We start from the raw sequence: 19,804 nt of genomic DNA, 5'->3' as shown, positions 1-19,804 counted from the left end.
ATATCACAAGAAAACTACAGGTAAATGTCCTTAATGAATATAGATGTAAAAATTCTCAATAAAATATTTGCAAACTGAATTCAAGAGCACATTAAAAGGATCATACATCATGATCAAGGGAGATTTATCCCTGGAAGGCAAGGATGGTTCAACATATGCAAATCAATAAACGTGATACACTACATTAATAGAAAGACAATAATCATACGATCACTCCAATAGATGCAGAAAAAGCATTTAACAAAATTCAACATCCTTCCATGATAAAAACTCTCAAAAAATTGGGTATAGAAGGAACATACCTCAACATCATAAAGGCCCACAGCAATAAATAATAAAGGCTGTTACCACTCTTGTTTGGAATACTACTGGAAGTCTTAGCTAGAGTAATTAGGCACAAGAAAAAAAAAAGGACATCTGAATCAGAAAGGAAGAAGTAAAATTGTCTCTGTGTGCTGATGACATTATCTTGTATAGAGTAGTACAGTATAGAGCAAATTCCAGACTTCAAAAAACGCTTAGACCTAATAAACTATCCTAAAGTTTCAGGATACAAAATCAACCTACATAAATCTGTTGTGTTTCTATACACAAACAATGAACTATCTGAAAACAAAATTAAATAAAATATCCCATTTACAATAACATCTAAAATAATAAAATACTTAGAAATAAATTTAACCAATCTAGTTAAATATCTATACATCAAAAACAGATGCATATACCAATGGAACAGAATCAAGAGCCCAGAAATAAACCAACACATATATAGTCAACCAGTATTTGAAAAGAGAGCCAGGAATACTCAATGCGGTGAGGGATGCGGGAAATGGGGAGAAGTTGGTCAAAGGGCACAAACTTTCAGTTATAAGATGAGTAAGTTTCAGGGCTCTAATGCACAGCTTGATGACTATAGTTAACAATATTTTATTGTGAAAGTTACTCTGAACGTAAAGCTTTAATGTTCTCACCATAAAAACAATTAAAAAATGGTAATTATGTGAAGTAAAGGATGTATTGACTAACCTTGTGTGGTAAACATTTTGCTATATGTGTAACAAATCATCACATTGTACGTCTTAAATGTACACAATATTACATGTCAATTACATCTCAGTAAAACTGGGGGAAAAAAGATGGCTTGGGGCAAAAGGCTCAGGAAGGGGCCCCTGAAAATGTGAGAGCATTGAAGTTGGCTTTATGTGATGTCAATAGGGGTGCTGACGGAATTAGAGGAATCAGACCTGCGTCCACACTAAATCCTCCTGGATTTATGCAGTGCTAGAATCCCCCCAAATGTTTGAGAAGTACAGACGGTAGAACTCCTCCAGTGCAACCTTCTCAATTTACTGATGAAGAGGCTGAGGCCCAGGGCATAGCTATTTCGTGTCAGACGGGACTTCCCAGTCTGAATTCTGGGCTTCCTCTCTCAATTCCCCACACTCCATTTCACCAGTAAACTTTTTAAGTTCGGCACATAATCAGCAGCCGTTATATGCCAGCCCTTGTGGTAGAGGGTGGTGATTCAAAGATGCATTTGAAGATTATGATCTAACTGGTGAGACAGAGAGCTTCAGAACTAATTGTTTTATACCAGATAAAATTTATTAATAGATTTTAATTATATGGGTAAGCGCCTAAATGAAAATGCTAAGTGGAAAAACAGGAAACAATTGTATATATGTTCTAATCTCATTGCTTTAAAAAAATAAATAAATAAAAACTTGAGAAATGCAATAAACCACTACTGACTCAAGTCTTATGGGACATGCTAAGACCTTGTGTTATAGATACTTGTGCACTTATTTGACCTTCCTTCCTTGAGGGCCAGCACCAAGTTTTTCAACTCATTTTTCTATCAGTGCCATCTTGCTTCAGACCTGCCACCCAGTAGAAGATCAGTAGATGTTGAATAAATGAAGTCCCCTTCGTTACGCAGCTCCCACCCCAAAGGAGCACCTCTCCTAAGGAGGAGAATAAAGAGAGTAAGAAAGGATGTGATTAGAATTTTGGTGGGTCTGATGTGGGCAAACATCTTAAAGGAGGCTCGTCCAAAGTAGAGAAAGCCTACTAGCCTCAGGACAGACAGAAACTGACGCGCTCCCCCTGGAGGCCGCATGGGATGCTTACAGGGTGACCCAGATCCCAGCCCAAGGCAGGTCGCAGGTCTTCAGTTTGGATGTGGGCGCCTGCAGGAGCCTGAGACGCAGGATTTGCCTTGTTGAGAGCGCGTCCCGGGCGGAGACAGGCTTGCGATGGGGTTGGGGAAACGTCCCTGGTTCTTCTAGACGCTGGGGTCTAAGAGCCGGGGGATTGGGACTCAAAGAAGCAGTCCCGAACACCCTCCCCAATCCATCCAAGCACACACTTGGGAGTATCTTCTTAACCTTATTTAAGGGATGCACGCTAGCACAGGGACAGACATCTCTTGTGAACACACTCATGAATTTTTCCTAATGCTGGGGGCAGAGGCGCTGGGGTGAGAGGCTGCCCGGTCCGCCCCGCACCTCCTTGTAAACCCTCCCCAGATCCCCCTTCCTCCTCCCCGCCTGACTCCCTCCTCCTCTCCCTTCTCCTCCGACACCCCCTCCCTCCCGCGGCCGCCCCGGTCCCCGCCCCCTTTCCCCTCCCACCTCCGCGACGCTGCGCTCAGCTCGCCTCCATCCTCCCCGCAGTCTCAGCCGCGAGCTCCCGGCGACGCTGGCGGGCGGTGGCCGGGCGCCCAGGCTCTGACTCCGGCTTGTCCCGAGGCTCGAGGCAGCTGCACCCCTGCCCTCCTGCCTCGCCAGCGTCGGTGACTGCCTCGGGGGCACTTTGATTCGAGCAGGGCCGCGCCCCCGGGACCGAGTAACCTTCGCAGGTAAGGATGGAGACACCCCCCCCCCCACGCCCCCGGACAGGGCGAGACCCTAGAACCTGGAAGTTTCCCCGGAGAAAGGCAGGACCCACCCGGGGAGAGCTTCTTTGAAGGGCTCTAAAGATAGGGATCAAACTTAGCAGTTTTAAGTCATCAAAGAAGCTACTCTTCCAAATAGGCAATTCTTTGTGTCAGCCTCTGCACCGTTTAATATCAACAGTAAAATTGTTTGCATTGGAATATAAATGGAATTCTTTCTACTTAAGCACTACCAGAGGGGACCCTCTTTATTTTTATGATTATTAACAGATGCCATTGAAAAAAGGTGTAAAACGCATTCCTGGAAAGCCTCGTCTCCTTGAAAGCCTCTTTGGCAGAGTTACTATGAAAGCTAGGAATCTCTCGCTGTCTCATCAACCTGGCTGCACAGGTCAGCAAAAGGAGCAGCGCAAAACAGTTTTTAAGCGAGAAGATGAAATGAAATTGAAAAGTCTTGGACTTGCTTTAAAATACTCTAGGAAAAAAAAAAGGTGGGGGAAGACAACTGAGTGAGACAAGATTGTCAAAATATTGGTAATTGTTGCCGCGGGATGACGGGCATGTGGGGTTGTAATTTTCTACTTTCTAGCTTTCTCTCTACTTCGGAAATTTTCTATCATAAAAGTTTTTTGTTTTTGTTTTTGTTTTTGTTTTTTGCGGTATGCGGACCTCTCACTGTTGTGGCCTCTCCCGTTGCGGAGCACAGGCTCCGGACGCGCAGGCTCAGCGGCCATGGCTCACGGGCCCAGCCCCTCCGCGGCATGTGGGATCCTCCCGGACCGGGGCACGAACCCGTGTGCCCTGCATCGGGAGGCGGACTCTCAACCACTGCGCCACCAGGGAAGCCCTATCATAAAAGTTTTTGAAAAGTTGTAGAAACACTTCCTGCCTGATTCCTCTGACCTTTTTACACTGTCATTGATTCGAAAGGAGCTGCATATCCTGTCTAGGTGGTTTTTTTTCCCCTTCTATTAACTCTTCTCACTTCTGAAATTCTCATTTTATCCCAAGTGCATTTGTCTCCACAGAGAGTTATAAAAGTCATATGTTGCTGCTTGGAGAGTTAGGCTTAGATCTGGTATATAATTTAGAAGAGAGAAGGTTAAAATTCCAGCCAAATAGGACATCTAGGCTTGAAAGTAGTGTGTGAGCATCATATGGAATTTTATGTTTATTAGGACATAACTAGAAGAGCTCCTTTAACGTGAGAAGAGGTTGGATGTGGATACTCTTCCTGTTTTTCCTCCAGACAGCTCGGAAACCTGCACACTTTTCAGAATCTTTTCCGTGTTTTCAAACGTGAGATTGTTTAGCCTCGTGCTTGGCACACAGAATGTGCATATTATGTTAAAGTAATCAATTGCTAATGTGAGTTAATTTCCCCTGCTGAGTTCATTACTTACCTTTCTCTGCCCAATGCTCAACTATCCAAGGCAAGCACATTGCATTTTAACAGCGGGATCAGACTCAGAATTTTGGAGGCTGAAGCTACTTCGCCTGGGTTAACTTTGCACATGAGAAATCTGAGATGAGAGATTGGAAACAGCAAAGTATGAACGTTATTATTTTATGACTTTGCTTAACTAATATGTTTTCAAAAGCTTCACAAGCTTTAACAGATGTTTGCTTAGCTAGAAACACAGTGATCATAAGATGCTTTAAAGCCTGAAGAGTAGCAAACCTAATACAGTTCCAGATATTCTTCGCTTTCAAAGGCCAACTTGCAAGATAAAACGTAAGTCAGGAGCCATACGCTGTGCATTTCCTATGTCAGTGGATGAGAGAGCCAGCAGAGGGTTCCCCTGGGGCTCCCTCAGTGCCATTCACCCCAAATTTGATTTACACACAACATATCCATTGCCCAAATTGAAATATACAGGTCCTGGAAAAATAGCTTAAAAAACAAAGGGAAGTTTTATTTTTTTTATTATGATGAGAAACACAAGTTGTGGGTTACTGTAAAGTAATCAACTATGTAACTTTACCATCTTCCTTTCCCTTCACTACTGCGAAACTTTTCAAGCAGACATTACTCTGTCTCATTCCTGAAACTAAACTTGAAGATAGTGCTATGGTATGATATTTTGAATAGCAATTGGCACATTGTCGATGAACTTCCTTGCCATTTATTTTCAGCATAGAACCAGTGGAGAGCTTACCCTTTGGAAGTGAATCATTAAGTAGTTGATAGACATGGGAAATATCTGACAGGCTGAAGATTTTTCTTCCTGTTGAAATTAACTGCAGCACATTTGGGGGACTGTTTAGCAGCGCCCGAGGTCATAGTGGAAGTGTGCTGGCACCACGATGGTTTTGGGAAACCACCTGCCAGACGTCTGGCTGTAGACAGCATTATCAGTCCTCAGCTCATCCGGTTGGGCTCTGTGGCCTGGAGGTGGGTTTTCTAAATGTGATCAGTTCTATGTGATAACCATCTAGTATATTATTAGCCAGTTAGACTTCTATCCCTCCCATGAATCCTACATGCTTTTAAAATAAATTCGATTTTTGTACCTCAAGGAACGTAAACCATCTTAAGTGTGGGATCTTAGATTGGGCATCACCAGGCTAGCTTCGCCATCTAGTGGTAGAAATAGGGATAGCAGGCAAGTTCCTACCCACCTCCCCCCACCCCTCCACTCACCCGGGACTAGGGATTGAAGCGGCTCGAGGCTCAGTGATGAGTAAGTTAACTTGTGTTTTTTTTCATTTGTGATTTAATCTAGGACTTTAGAGCTAAAAGAGATCTTAGAAATTTTCTAGTGCAACTCGATGGCTAAGGAGGACTTATCACAGAGTTTCATAAGCAAGGAAAGAGGCTTATGAAATGATGCACAGCACTGCACTGTGTGTATTTGTCGAATAAACAACTTTATCTATCCTGTTCCAATTCTTGATTCTCCCTAGCAATACTGCTGCATGCTACAGGAATGTTTTATCACGATCTTCTGATTTTAGCTCTAAAGTTGTGTGTCTGTATAATTTTCCTAAAAATGAACATTTTCATTTATGTTTAAGTCTCTGAACCAAACGTTCTTTTCCCCCTTATATCACTCCCCACTACTTCTTTCTTTCCAAACATCCAGGGAAGACAGTTTTAAAAACTAGGTTTTTACTTTCCTAAGTATATTGCTATTGCTGCTGTAACAAATTACCAAAACCTTCGTGACTTAACCCAGTATCCTATAGTTCTGGAGGCCAGAAGTCCAAAGAGGGTCAGCAGGGTTGCCTTCTTCCCTGCAAGTTCCAGCAGAGAATGTCTCCTTACCTTTTCAGGGTCTAGAGGCCACCCGCATTTTGTAGCTTGTGGTCCTGCCTGATTCTGACCTCTGCCTCCATCTTCACAGATCCTTCTCGTTCTTGACCCTCCCGCCTCCTTCTCAGAAGGATCCCTGTGATTACATTGGGCTCACCTGGGTAACCCGAGCTAATCTCATCACACAATCCTTAACTAAATCACGTTTGCAAAGTCTCTTTTTACCAAGTCAGGAACATAGTCACATATGACACATTAGGATGTGTCATAGTCACATCCTAATCTGAGGATTAGGATGTGTTACAGGCATAACTTGGAAATACTGTGGCTTCATTTCCAGACCACTGCAATAAAGCGACTATTGCAGCAAAGCGTCACGGGATTTTGGGGGTTTCCCAGTGCATATAAAAGTTACTGTAGTCTGCTAACTGTGCAATAGCATTATGTCTAAAAAACAATGAATACAACAATTGAACACACACTTCGTTGCTAAAACATGCTAACCATCATCTGAGCTTCAGCAAGTCATAACCGTTTTGCTGGTGGAGGGTCTTGCCTCGATGTTGATGGCTGCTGACTGAGCAGGGCAGTGGCTGCTGAAGACTGGGGCGGCCGTGGCAGTTTCTTAATATTAAGACCCTACTGAAGTTTGCTGCATCGATGGAGTCTTCCTTTATGAACGATTTCTCTGTAGCATGCAATGCTGTTTGATAGCATTTCCCCCACAGAACTTCTTTCCTGAGCCGCTTTATCAACTAAGTTTATGTTACACTCTAAATCCTTTGTTGTCATTTCAACAATCTTCACAGCATCTTCCCCAGGAGTAGATTGCATCTCAAGAAACTACGTTCTTTGCTCACCCATAAGAAGCAACTCCTCGTCTGTTATAGGGTTATCATGAAACTGCAGTAATTCAGTCACATCTTCAGGCTCCACCTCTAATTCTAGTTCTCACGCTGTTTCCATGACACCTGCAGTTACTTCCTCTGCTGAAGTCTTGAACCCCTCAAAGTCATCCATGAGAATCAACTTCTTCCAAACTCATGTTAATGTTAATATTTTGACCTCTATGACTCATGAATGTTCTTAATGGCATCTACGATAGTGTCTTCTTTCCAAAAATTTTCAACTAACTTTGCCCAGATCCATCAGAAGAATTACTATCTGTGGCAGCTGTAGCTTTATGAAATGTATTTCTTAAATAATAAGACTTGAAAGTCAAAATGACTCCTGATCCATGGACTGCAGAACAGATGTTGTGTCAGCAGGCATGAAAACAACATGAATCTCATGGTAGATCTCCCTCAGAGCTCTTGGGTGACCAGGTGCATTGTCGGTGAGCAGTAATATATTTTTTTCTTGGTTAAGAGTCCATTTTAATTAGATTCAGTTACTTAGAATCAGTTCATCTCAAAACATTTGTGTATTATCAAAGAAAATATAGGGGCTTCCCTGGCGGTCCAGTGGTTAAGAATCCACCTTCCAGGCTTCCCTGGTGGCGCAGTGGTTGAGAGTCCGCCTGCCGATGCAGGGGACACGGGTTTGTGCCCCGGTCCGGGAAGATCCCACCTGCCACGGAGCTGCTGGGCCCGTGAGCCATGGCTGCTGAGCCTGCACGTCCGGAGCCTGTGCTCCGCAACGGGAGAGGCCACAACAGTGAGAGGCCCGCATAATGCAAAAAAAAAAAAAAAAAAAAAAAGAGTCCACCTTCCAATGCAGGGGACGCAGGTTAGATCCTTGGTTGGGGAACTAAGATCCCACATGTGGCAGGTCAACTAAGCCCACGAGCCAAAAAAAAAAAATTAAAAAAAAAAATATAAATTACAGTTCTCAAAATTCAAAATCAGTGAGCAGTCATATTTTGAAAGGAATCTTTTTTTCTGAGCAGTAGGTCTCGACAGTGGGCTTGAAATATTCAGTAAACTATGTTGTAAAGAAATGTACTGTCATCCAGGTTTTGTTGTTCCATCGCTAGAGCACAGGCAGAGTAGATTTAGCATAATTCTTAAGGGCTAGAGAATTTTCAGGATGGTAAATGAGCGTTAGCTTCAGCTTAAAGTCACCAGCTGCATCAGCGCCTAACGAGGGTCAGCCTGTCTTTCGAAGCTCTGAAGCCAGGCACTGACTTCTTTCTAGTTGTGAAAGTCCAATAGCGTCTTCTTCCAATAGAAGCCTGTTTTATCTACGTTGGAAATCTGTTTAGTGTAGCCACCTTCATGAATTCTCTTAGCTAGACCCTCTGGAGAACTTGCTGCAGCTTCTACATCAGCACTTGCTGCGTCACCTGGCACTTTTATGTTATGAAGATGGCTTCTTTCCTTAAACCTCATGGACCAGCCTCTGCTGGCTTCAGATTTTTCTTCTGCAGCTTCCTCACTTCTCTCAGCCTTCAGAGAATTGAAGTGAGTTAGGGCCTTGCTCTGAATTAGGCTTTGGCCTAAAAGAATATGTGGCTGGTTTGATCTTCTCTCCAGACCATTGAAACCTTCTCCATTATCAGTAATAAGGCTCCTTTGCTTTCTTATCATTTGTGTGTTCACTGGAGTAGCTCTTTTTCTTTCCTTCAAGAACTTCTTTGCATTCACAACTTGGCTGACTGGTGCAGAAGCCTAGCTTTCAGGCTATCTCGGCTCTCCACATGCCTTCTTCATTTCTAGATTTTTTTTTTGCGGTACGCGGGCCTCTCACTGTTGTGGCCTCTCCCGTTGCGGAGCACAGGTTCCAGACGCACAGGCTCTGCAGGCCATGGCTCACGGGCCCAGCCGCTCCGCGGCATGTGGGATCCTCCCGGACCGGGGCACAAACCCGTGTCCCCTGCATCGGCAGGTGGACTCTCAACCACTGCGCCACCAGGGAAGCCCCCCATTTCTAGCTTTTGATTTAAAGTGAGAGACGTGCAACTCTTCCTTTCACTTGAATACTTAGAGGCCATTGTAGGGTTATTAATTGGCCTAATTTCAATACTGTTATGTCTCAGGGAACAGGGAGGCCCAATGAGAGGGAGAGAGATGGGGAGAGTGCCAGTCAGTGGAGCAGTCAGAACGCACACGATACTTAAGTTCACCCTCTTATATGGGTGTGGTTTGTGGCCCCCCCTGAAAAAATTACAATAATAACATCAAAGATCACCAATCACAGATCACCATAACAAATACAATAATAATGAAAAGGGATTACCAAAATGTGACACAGAGACACGAAGTGAGCAAATGCTCTTTGAAGAATGGCGCTGATAGACTGGCTCAACAAAGAGTTGCCACAAACCTTCTGTTTGTAAAAAATACATTATCTGTGAAGTGCAGTGAAGCACAATGAAACATCTGCCTGTACTTGGCGTACCACAGTGAATGAAATGCACAGCAGTCAGAGATACATGAAATCCCTTATAAATACCTACGTAGCTTCTGACCCCTATTCTTTGATACTTCTAATAATCATTGCTGCCATTTGCTGAGGGCTTACTGTGCTCTGGGCACTGTATTTATAAATATATCATACTAGTGTCTCACAAAAATACTCCAAAACATTATCCCTGTTTAACAAACGTAGAAAGTAATGTTTGGCGAGATTAAGTGACCTTCACAAACTCATACTGCTGAGAAGTTGCAAGTGGACTTCAGTTGGTTCGGCTTCAAAGCCCACTGACACCACCATCACTGAAACACCCCAGTTCTCACTGTCCCTCTTGGTCACATCACTAACACAATTACTTTCTCGTCATACTGATCCCACACTTTTTAGCCCAAATGTTGCCTCCATTTCAGTGCTCCAGTTAGTGACTGACATTCACTGGGGGCTTCAAGTGCACTGGGAACTGAACTTTATAAAATACCTATTCTCGGGCTTCGCTGGTGGCGCAGTGGTTGGGAGTCCGCCTGCCGATGCAGGGGACGCGGGTTCGTGCCCAGGTCCGGGAGGATCCCACATGCCGCGGAATGGCTGGACCCGTGAGCCATGGCCACTGAGCCTGTGCGTCCGGAGCCTGTGCTCCGCAACGGGAGAGGCCACAACAGTGAGAGGCCCGTGTACAGCAAAAATAAATAAATAAATAAATAAAATAATCTTAAAAAAAAAAATACCACCAGCAGTGGGCTTCCCTGGTAGCACAGTGGTTCAGAGTCCGCCTGCCGATGCAGGGGACACGGGTTCGTGCCCTGGTCCGGGAAGATCCCACATGCCGCGGAGCGGCTGGACCCGTGAGCCATGGCCGCTGAGCCTGCGCGTCCGGAGCTTGTGCTCTGCAACGGGAGAGGCCACAACAGTGAGAGGCCCGCGGACCGCAAAAATAAATAAATAAATAAAATAAATCTTTAAAAAAAAAAATACCACCAGCAGTGGGCTTCCCTGGTGGCGCAGTGGTTGAGAATCCGCCTGCCGATGCAGGGGACACGGGTTCGTGCCCCGGTCCGGGAAGATCCCACATGCCGTGGAGCGGCTGGGCCCGTGAGCCATGGCCGCTGAGCCTGTGCGTCTGGAGCCTGTGCTCCGCAACGGGACAGGCCACAACAGTGAGAGGCCCGCGGACCGCAAAAAACAAAAAACCCAACCTATTCTCTGCATCTGCTCCCAATTTGCAAAAGTGACTCAAAGTTTGACAAGTGTTCTCCAAAACCTGACCCGTTTAATGCTCACTTCCCACCTGTCTGCTCACACTAGTAATGCTCCTTTCCTGCCCTGGCCTTTTGCCTAAGCCAGCAGTTCTCTCTGCAGATAAAGAGAGTATCTGGTCCAGACTGCAATGTCTACCTGTTGTGTGTCAGTCTTGACTGAGCAGGTGGAGGATGAAACTGGAGGAGGAGGGAGATAGCTGGAACGTGTTTTCACATTCGTGCACAGGTGTAAATGTAGGCAGTGATGCTGGGAGGGGTGAGTGGCTGGGATCATGAATGGCTAAATAAAGGACAGGCAAGTTGTCAAAAGTGGTTATGCAGTCATTTCTGGGTCCTAATATACATTAAGGTAGAAGTTGGTGTTGGCCCTGTGAGGTCATTGATCTGAGTGGTCCCCGACCCATAACAGCCCCCCGGAAAGTGTTTGACAGAGTAATGCAAAATTATGTTCCAAGGCAGCATACGATACACATGAACTTGGGCAGCTACTTCACTGTCCCTTACAAGGGACCAGGTGAAAAGAATGGCCCAGGTAAGTGTGACTCTATCACCTGGTGCAGATTCTGGATGGTACATCAGCTCATGTTCATTTACAAGAAAAATAGTTCATTCAAAACATTTAATATAGCAAGGTCATCTAATCTTTCTTTCGTCTGCCTGACATAAGTTAAAATATAAACTTTAAAGGGTAACAAACCAAAAAACAAAAGAGAAACTGAGCCTGAGAATGTAATTATGTCATGCCATGGTAAAATTCTATACACTCTAGAAGACTCACTCAAAAAGTTAGGTTTTTCTTTCACTGTAAATCGCTCCCTTAGAGTAATTATTCTGACACTGACTGTTTCTTTTTAGGCTGAGGGTCTGTTGCAGTTCCAGAATTCTTAGGGTAGATTCAGGCTAAAAATAAGACATGGGAAGTGCAATTCAAGTGCTCTGTGGCTGGGTAATGTTTAATCACACTGAAGTTTAATAGCAATGAGAAAAACATATTACAAAGCCACAGATATTCATAGAAATGAGTAATTAGGAAAGCATTCATTTGAGAAGTCTCTAAAGCGAAGCTGTCCTTGAACAAAAAACAAAACAAAGAAAAACGGAGTTTGAGAGTGTGTCAGAAACTATCCTGAAATAAAAATGTCTGAGTGTAAAATTGACTTTCTAGAAAACTAAAAGTGCTATAACTTTGCCTTATATGATGAATTGTTTTAAAGTGATATTAATTCACCCACTAAGGTAGAATAATAACTATAAAAGAACTTATTATTGATTGTGTCTATGCTCTGGGCTCAGTGGTAATTCTTTGCATATATCAACTTATTTAATTCTCACAATTACATTATGAAGTTGAGATTACTCTTATCTTCACTTTGCAGATGAGGAAATGGAAACTTAATTGAACTTAATAAACTGCCCATATTCAGTTGCCTAATAAGTGGTAAAGATGAGACTTAACCCAAGTCTTCTTACTCCTTGGTCTGCCCTTGTAACCACTATGCTGGTAGAGATACCCAAATATTCTAAATACTATCAGCATTCACATTTCTAAGAAAGTATAAGCAAGCAACCAAACAAAAGCAACAGTAAGTTATCTCTTGTAGTTACGGGTGGTCATTTCTGTGAATAGTACAGACCAGGCAGAAATGTGGACTAATATCTGCTTCATCAGTAAGAATTCATCTATAAATCCTGGTATTCTTGCTTCCCCCATAATTCTCTTCCCTTCCATTCGTCTCCATGGTCCAACCCATAATTAACTACGTGTACATTGACTCGTGGTGAGAGCCATGACTGCAACCTCACTTTTATTAACCAAAATTGGAATCTGAAGCCCCAAATCCAAGCCATCTGGAAAGTGACAGGGAAGGTCACAATTATAATGGAAGACAGGAAAAAGGAGGAGAATGAGGGAAGACATGGCACGTTAAAGCTTTCAAAATACTATAACTGCTCCACCAGCTGGGACTGTGTCTCTTTAGTTAGTGCTTTTTGGATGACAGGAGTCTATAGATGTATCCACTGAACCATGGCTTGCTCTATCAGCAAGAGCTATCATTTACGTTACACTGGCGTTTTACCACAAGGCAAACTTAGATTTCCCAAAAGGAAGTGTCCTGAGACATTTGTTCAGTTTGAAATTATAGGCCAAATTAGACAGGCTTACTAAGTCCATGTCCTTCATTACTGTGATTCTGAGGTCATATGACAAGGCTCTGCCCTTCCCGTGCCCAAGGATCAACGTGGGCATGGCTTTTATTCCTGTGCTGCATTGCAGCTGAGTCCCTCAAAGGGCACCAGACAGGGCTGTCCAGCTAACACTCCTGCATCATCTGTAGCATCAGAGGCGTTACATACAAGCCCACTGAATTTGACTCTTTTCAGAAGTATTATTAAATCACTTATAAAGTATGTGTTGTTTTCTATTAAAGGAGGAACCATTCAATATGAACAGTTGCTACCATAGTAAAAGAGCAAAGTTTAGAATGAATTTATTTTGTACACAGAGAGGAAGCAGAGGTCCTTTGAAACCTGGTGAAGCAATCATCCCTGGAAAGTCCACCTTCTGGGAGGGGTTTAAGCTGCTACACCAGGACCCCGGCTGCTGAAGTGGTTCTGAAACTGTACCGAGTATCAGAATTGCCTGGAGGGCTGTGTACAACATGCCTAGCTGGGAACCCACACCCCTCCTGGAGAGTTTTGAACAGTAGGTCTGGGTTGGGCCCTGAGAATTAGCATTTTTAACAAGTTCCTAGGGGATGCTGACACTGCTGGTTTGGGGACTTCAACCTGGGAATCCCTTGATGTGACAGAGTTTATTTGGCCACTCACAAGCACAGAATCTTACTAACAAAATCTTACTAACAAAATCTTATTCAAAATTCATTTTGAATCCAAAGGCAGGAGAAAAACCAATTTCCCTGCTCAAAGCCGTCAGGCAGAAGGAGTTCCCCATTACTCACAGGAGGGTCAGCCTTTTTGTTCTATGTAGGTCTTCAGCTGATTGGATGAGGCCCACCCACATTAGGGAGAGCAACCTGCTTTACTCTATCTACCAATTCGAATGTTAATATCATCCAGAGACACCCTCCCAGACACACCCAGAATAATATCTGACCAAATATCTGGGCACCCTGTGGCCCTGTCAAGTTGACACATAAAACTAACCATTACATGGGACTTTCTTAAAAGTCTGACTACAGAATTAATGCACAGGGCACATGTTTTATTTGGTAAAGAGGAACTTCTAAATTTGAGATTCATATTCTAGGTCAATTATTTGTATAGCAAAATACCATCTGGTCTGTTATAATTTAATATTTGCATTCTACCTATCTAAATCCTAACTAGCTGAAAATTTGCAAGACTAAATTAAACAACACTGGAAAAAAAAAAACAACCCAAATCCGAAAAACAAAACCTAACTGTGGAAGCAATACCACAACACCAAGATTTTGACGTTCTCTCTTTTGCCTAGGAATGCCTTTCACACATTTATTACTGCACAGATCGTTATTACCAAGTGTTAAAATGTACAAAGTGATCCTGTGTATTTTTTAATGTGGGTAATTGGCTATTCTCAGTCTTTGCTGTAATCATATATTAAGTACATAATGAACAGCTGTTATCACATAGGGCTAAATAAAAAATCGATTTTTAAAACTTTTGTTTCCCACATCAAAAAACTCCCTTGGTTGAAATTTTGCTAAGGATCAAGTAGATAAAAAGATATGTATACATCTTTTTAAAATCATCTGTTATGGCCTGTTGATAAACTAAGAGGCAGCAAATAACTATGATTTTAGCTTCTTTTTTTTGGAAAGACATAACATTTCATCTTGGGAACCACCCAGTTAAACATACAATTTCAAGGTCTCAGGAGAGTTACTGAGTTGTTAGCCTTTGTCATTCCAATCCAATTAAATAAAATGGATGAAATACTCATTAAGAAAATTGCATAAAAAGGCAACAAAAGAAAATACTAAGTGGTTCAACAAATTCATTACTGATATAATTACTGCTTTGTGTAAAGTCAAATTTGCCATGGTAATGATCAGAAAATATTGTGACATGAGTGTGGATTTTTTTCTCAAGTATATTGTTTACTGATTTTTTGGACAATATCCATCAGTCTACAGAAGAATGCCCTGTCTCCAAAATAAAGTACAAGCTATTCAGCAAACAATACTAATATTAACCAGAACCACCATTACTTAGCATTCAACTGTGAGCAAATAGAAAAAAATGGAAATTGCAAAACTTCTACGTAATTTTGCTGATGCCAAGTCATGGTAAAGATTATTCTAAACTTGCTTAACACGTTCCAATGTATGATCATTCAAATTAATTGTCATGTTTTGATGAATAGATCATGTTTAAATAACGAAGAGGTTAATGTAGTATATGTTTTTGTTTTATCAAAAGAATGTTGTTAGTTTGTTAATAAAATTCTGTCCTTGTATATGGCGAAATGAACTCCGTTGTATCAAGAGATGCCCATATTCGGCTCTGAATCAGAGACAACTTCGGCTTTTCCTGCCAGCTCCCAGGATCTTATGGGTGTACCCTGCTTTGTGGGCCATTCCTGACATTCTTTATTAGCTTTCTTTTCTTTGATAAGCGAAGAAAGCTTATGAGAAAGCCTTGAGAGTGAAGGTACTGTAGGAATAATCTAACCTTGAACTGCCTCTGCTTTACACACAGTGCAAATCATGGGCTAAGCCTGGATATTTTAACTATTAGTTAAAAACAACTTGGAACATAGCTTACAAATTTCCAAACTGCTGCTCCAAAGAGTACTACTCCCCCTCTCTCACCAAGCAACAACTGACAAAAGTCAGTTCTAGGAACAGATGTACATACCAGTGAACCTAGAGAAGCAGGAAATGAAGGCAAGAAGATGTAAACAATAGAAGAGGTATTATACAATTTAAACAGTTTTCAGATGAGAGACCCAGGATGAAAGGGACTATATTTCATCATGATCATGTTCCCCCAAGTAGCGAATTCATAACCATCGCCTGTGCTCCATAAATTCTTACAATTTTAACATAAAGTAAAATGCCACTATAAAGTATTTTTGCGTGGTGCTTTGCTTAGGTGGTGGTTCCAAGCACAACTTTGTTTAAAAAAAGTACAGGGTACATTTTTCTTATTTTCGGATAAAAGGGCCTGTGCTGTGTATTTTCTTTTTATGATCAGGGGTTCTGCTTGTGAAAATCAAAGCAGGTCAATAGCAGAGGAGCCCATTTATTTACTTCTAAAATCTCTACTGAATATTTTAGAATATTATCCTATGATTTTAATTGCACCATCAATCAGCTTGGTCTGCAAGCCGTGATTAAGGGAAATTCATTGTATTCCAGTGAATGCTTTTTTTGAGCTCTGTGCTAGGCATTTACATTCTAGAGATGAGGAATTTATGATCCCTGCTTTTATTAAGAAGCTGAGTTCAGGGAAAGGGCCGGACATCTGCTGTTATCTTTATTTCTAAATCATCTGGAGATAAGGTTGTAGGACACCTTGGAAGGAAGATGGTGTGGCTTATGCAACAGAGGACCCCAGTTTGCCACCCCTTCTTATTCTCCCATGTGTTGGGTTGAAAGAGGGGGAGATGGCAGATGGGGGTAGGATGCATGGGGATTAGGGCTGGTGGAGGGCAGTCTGAGTGAAAACAGTTTACTGATTTTGGACGTCTGTATGAGCCTACTTAGTAGGGTGTTTATCTAATCTCAGTAAAATCTAAGTACAGTGAGAATATGGGCTCCTATTTGTGGTGAAGCTACCTTTAGGACCCAAGACCAAAATGAATGATAAGTAACATATTTTAAAAGAAACCATTATAAAGCCTCTCTTTCTATTTTAAAGGACAACATAGAAGAACAAAATGGAAACCACGCTATTTTGGTTGATACTTTCCACCCTTGGGTGGACTCTCATCGATGGATCTGAAATGGAACGGGATTTCACGTGGCACTTGAGAAAAATACCCCGGCTTGTCAGTGAAAGGACCTTCCATCTCACCAGCCCCACCTTTGAAGCAGACGCTAAGATGGTGTTAAATCAAGCGTGTGGCATCGAATGCCAGAAAGGGCTCCCGGCTCCCAACCTTTCTGACCTGGAAGACTCTCTCTCATATGAGACTGTCTTTGAGAACGGCACCCGAACCTTGACCAGAGTGAAAGTTCAAGGTTGGGTCCCTGAGCCACATGAAAATCTCACTGCCCAGGGAGCACCTGTGAGGAGAAAGAGACAGGTGTACGGCACTGACAGCAGGTTCAGCATCTTGGACAAGAGATTCTTAACCAATTTCCCTTTCAATACGGCCGTGAAGCTCTCCACGGGCTGCAGTGGCATCCTCATCTCCCCCAACCACGTCCTAACAGCTGCCCATTGTGTCCACGACGGAAACGACTACATCAAAGGCAGCAAAAAGCTAAGGGTAGGGTTGTTGAAGATGAGAAATAAAGGTAGTGGCAAGAAACATAGAGGTTCTAGGAGGAACAGGAGGGAAGCAAGGGGTGGTGCTGGAAGAGAGGGTAGCAGAGAGAACCTGAAGGAGGGCGCCAAGGCCGGGAGAAGGAGAAAGGAATCTGCTCGGGGTCAGAGAGCCGCTGACGGGATGCCCTCCTTCCAGTGGACCCGGGTCAAGAACACCCACATCCCCAAAGGCTGGGCTAGAGGAGGGAGGGGAGATGCGGCCTTGGATTATGACTACGCCCTTCTGGAGCTGAAGCGTGCTCACAAAAAGAAATACATGGAGCTGGGCATCAGTCCCACCGTCAAGAAGCTGCCCGGCGGAATGATCCACTTCTCAGGATTTGATCACGACCGGGCAGATCAGTTAGTCTACCGGTTTTGCCACGTGTCCGATGAATCCAATGATCTTCTCTATCAATACTGCGATGCCGAGTCGGGCTCCACTGGCTCTGGGGTCTATCTGCGTCTGAAAGATCCGGACAAAAAGAGATGGAAACGCAAAATCATTGCGGTCTATTCCGGCCACCAGTGGGTGGACATAAACGGAGTTCAGAAGGACTACAACGTGGCCGTGCGCATCACGCCCCTCAAGTACGCCCAGATCTGCCTCTGGATGCACGGGGATGATGCCAGTTGCACCTACGGCTAACGGATCCCTGAAACGAGGTTGTGGATGACCTACATCGCAGAGAAAACTGGTTCTGATTACTCTAGTAAAGATCACTTCATAGGTTTTGCTTGGACTTGAACCCTATCCATAGTATTTCAACATGTTTATTTTTTCAAAATTAGGAGCTTTTCATACATTTTTAAAAGGTGTAGGTACGCATCCTACAATTAGATGGACACTTCAATGCCAAGTATATATTCTTCTTTACATGGTGGTAAGTTCATTGGTGGGAAAATTTTTGTTTCTTTCTGCCTTGTTAAAGATTAGACACTCTTTAAATTTTCAAGCTGGTATCATAAATAATATGTGATTTCTCAATGGACTGACTCTCAGGGTCCTACTCTAAGAAGAGGCCAATAGGATGCCGGTTGTGTATTCAATGTGAAACTGCATATACAGAGGTGGACGACTAGAATCAAGTTTGAGACAGTTATAACACAGTTTGTACTACTCTGAGGTAGACCCATTCAGCTCATGCCCTCCATGTTTATATTGTGTTTTCCATTGGGTCTGAGAAACTTTAGGTTTTTTTCTTTCTTTTTTTTTTTTTTTTTTTTTTTTTGCGGTACGCAGGCCTCTCACTGTTGTGGTCTCTCCCGTTGCGGAGCACAGGCTCCGGACGCACAGGCTCAGCGGCCATGGCTCACGGGCCCAGCCGCTCCGCGGCACGTGGGATCCTCCCGGGCCAGGGCACGAACCCGTGTCCCCTGCCTCGGCAGGCGGACCCCCAACCACTGCGCCACCAGGGAAGCCCTCTTTTTTTTTTTAAGAATTACAATGAACAGCAAGCTTTATAAACAAAACTATTAACAGTTTTACTGCTTTAAAAAAATACCAACTGAAGTGTTATTATTTATGGGAGAACTACTTTGTTCTATGAAATAAATCTAATTTAAAAACAGGGAAACTGAGACTTTTAAGATCTCAAGTTTTTATTTAACTAGTATTCAGAATATGGACTTTTCAAGTATGCGTAGGAAAACAGTTCCAAAGTTAATAAATGATCAGGTGTTGAAAGCCACATCATTTTATACAGCTACACAGTCTCCTACGAATGAGGTGTTACAGTTTGAGACAAGGAATTCTATCGTCTTTTTTAAGAGAAAGCCTTTCTTCCCCTTGACAAAGTTCGCTTTTCTTAATAGGGCCACAGACATATTATTTTGGTGAATTCTCTGATTAGCGATTTTGGATATGTCCCTTTAACAAAGTGAGTATAATTTATGAATATAATTTTTAAAAGAAAGTTCTGATCGTTTTCATTAGGGACCAAGGCGGTGCACACACTGGGGCCATCATGGCAGCCTCAGCAGACAGAGTCCAGTGGCTGCCCTGGGGCAAAACACAGAGTAGACACTCAATACATATTTCTTGAATGATCAGATATTTGCTGAATGGTTGTACAAGCGGTTTAGTTCAGGCCATTATGTTTAAAGGGTTTTAGTGATTTGTAATTGAGTGCACTATAAAATTCAGGAGTTGCAGACCTTATTTCTGGGCTGCTCTTCCTGGTAGTGTCTAGGGTACACGCTCTTCTCTTGGGACACACCCAAGTCATTGATTCTGCCTGAGTTCCAATTTATTTTACTTGTTATTATTTTCCATAATAAGGGGAAGTTATACCCTTGACTAGTATGCAAAGGAATACATGATTAGATTATGTTAAAAAGTGATTTTGTAAATGGTGTTGAAAATAGCTGAAATTTAGCACAAGTTATATTCTTTTATAATGTGAATCTGTTAAAAATCATTCAATAAAAATTTTAAAAATAAATCAACTATCACTCTTACTGTATTTGTATATATGTTTTACATACAAGGTTTTAGCAAGTATTAACTGTTTATTTAAAAAAATGATTCTACTTAATTCTAAGCACATTTTGCTGGGAAGTATT

The 19,804-nt window shown here is 42.6% G+C and overlaps 1 protein-coding gene across 1 annotated transcript; it reads left to right on the top strand.

Annotated features, from left to right (window-relative positions):
* The first annotated feature begins 2,645 nt into the window (after positions 1-2,645).
* Positions 2,646-19,670, top strand: PRSS35 (serine protease 35). The gene is made up of 2 exons (XM_004270078.3): positions 2,646-2,860; positions 16,628-19,670. The coding sequence occupies exon 2, from the start codon at positions 16,647-16,649 to the stop codon at positions 17,886-17,888; it is 1,242 nt and encodes a 413-aa protein (XP_004270126.1). The 5' UTR covers positions 2,646-2,860; positions 16,628-16,646; the 3' UTR covers positions 17,889-19,670.
* Positions 19,671-19,804: the final 134 nt, after the last annotated feature.

Source organism: Orcinus orca, chromosome 12 (assembly GCF_937001465.1).
Source record: "Orcinus orca chromosome 12, mOrcOrc1.1, whole genome shotgun sequence".
NCBI lineage: Eukaryota > Metazoa > Chordata > Mammalia > Artiodactyla > Delphinidae > Orcinus > Orcinus orca.
The sequence above is the reverse complement of the archived record's forward strand: the minus strand, read 5'-3'. Positions and strand labels throughout refer to the sequence as shown.

Coding starts and splice junctions, on each gene's coding strand:
- PRSS35 (XM_004270078.3), top strand. CDS start 16,647: ATGGAAACCACGCTATTTTGGTTGATACTTTCCACCCTTGGGTGGACT.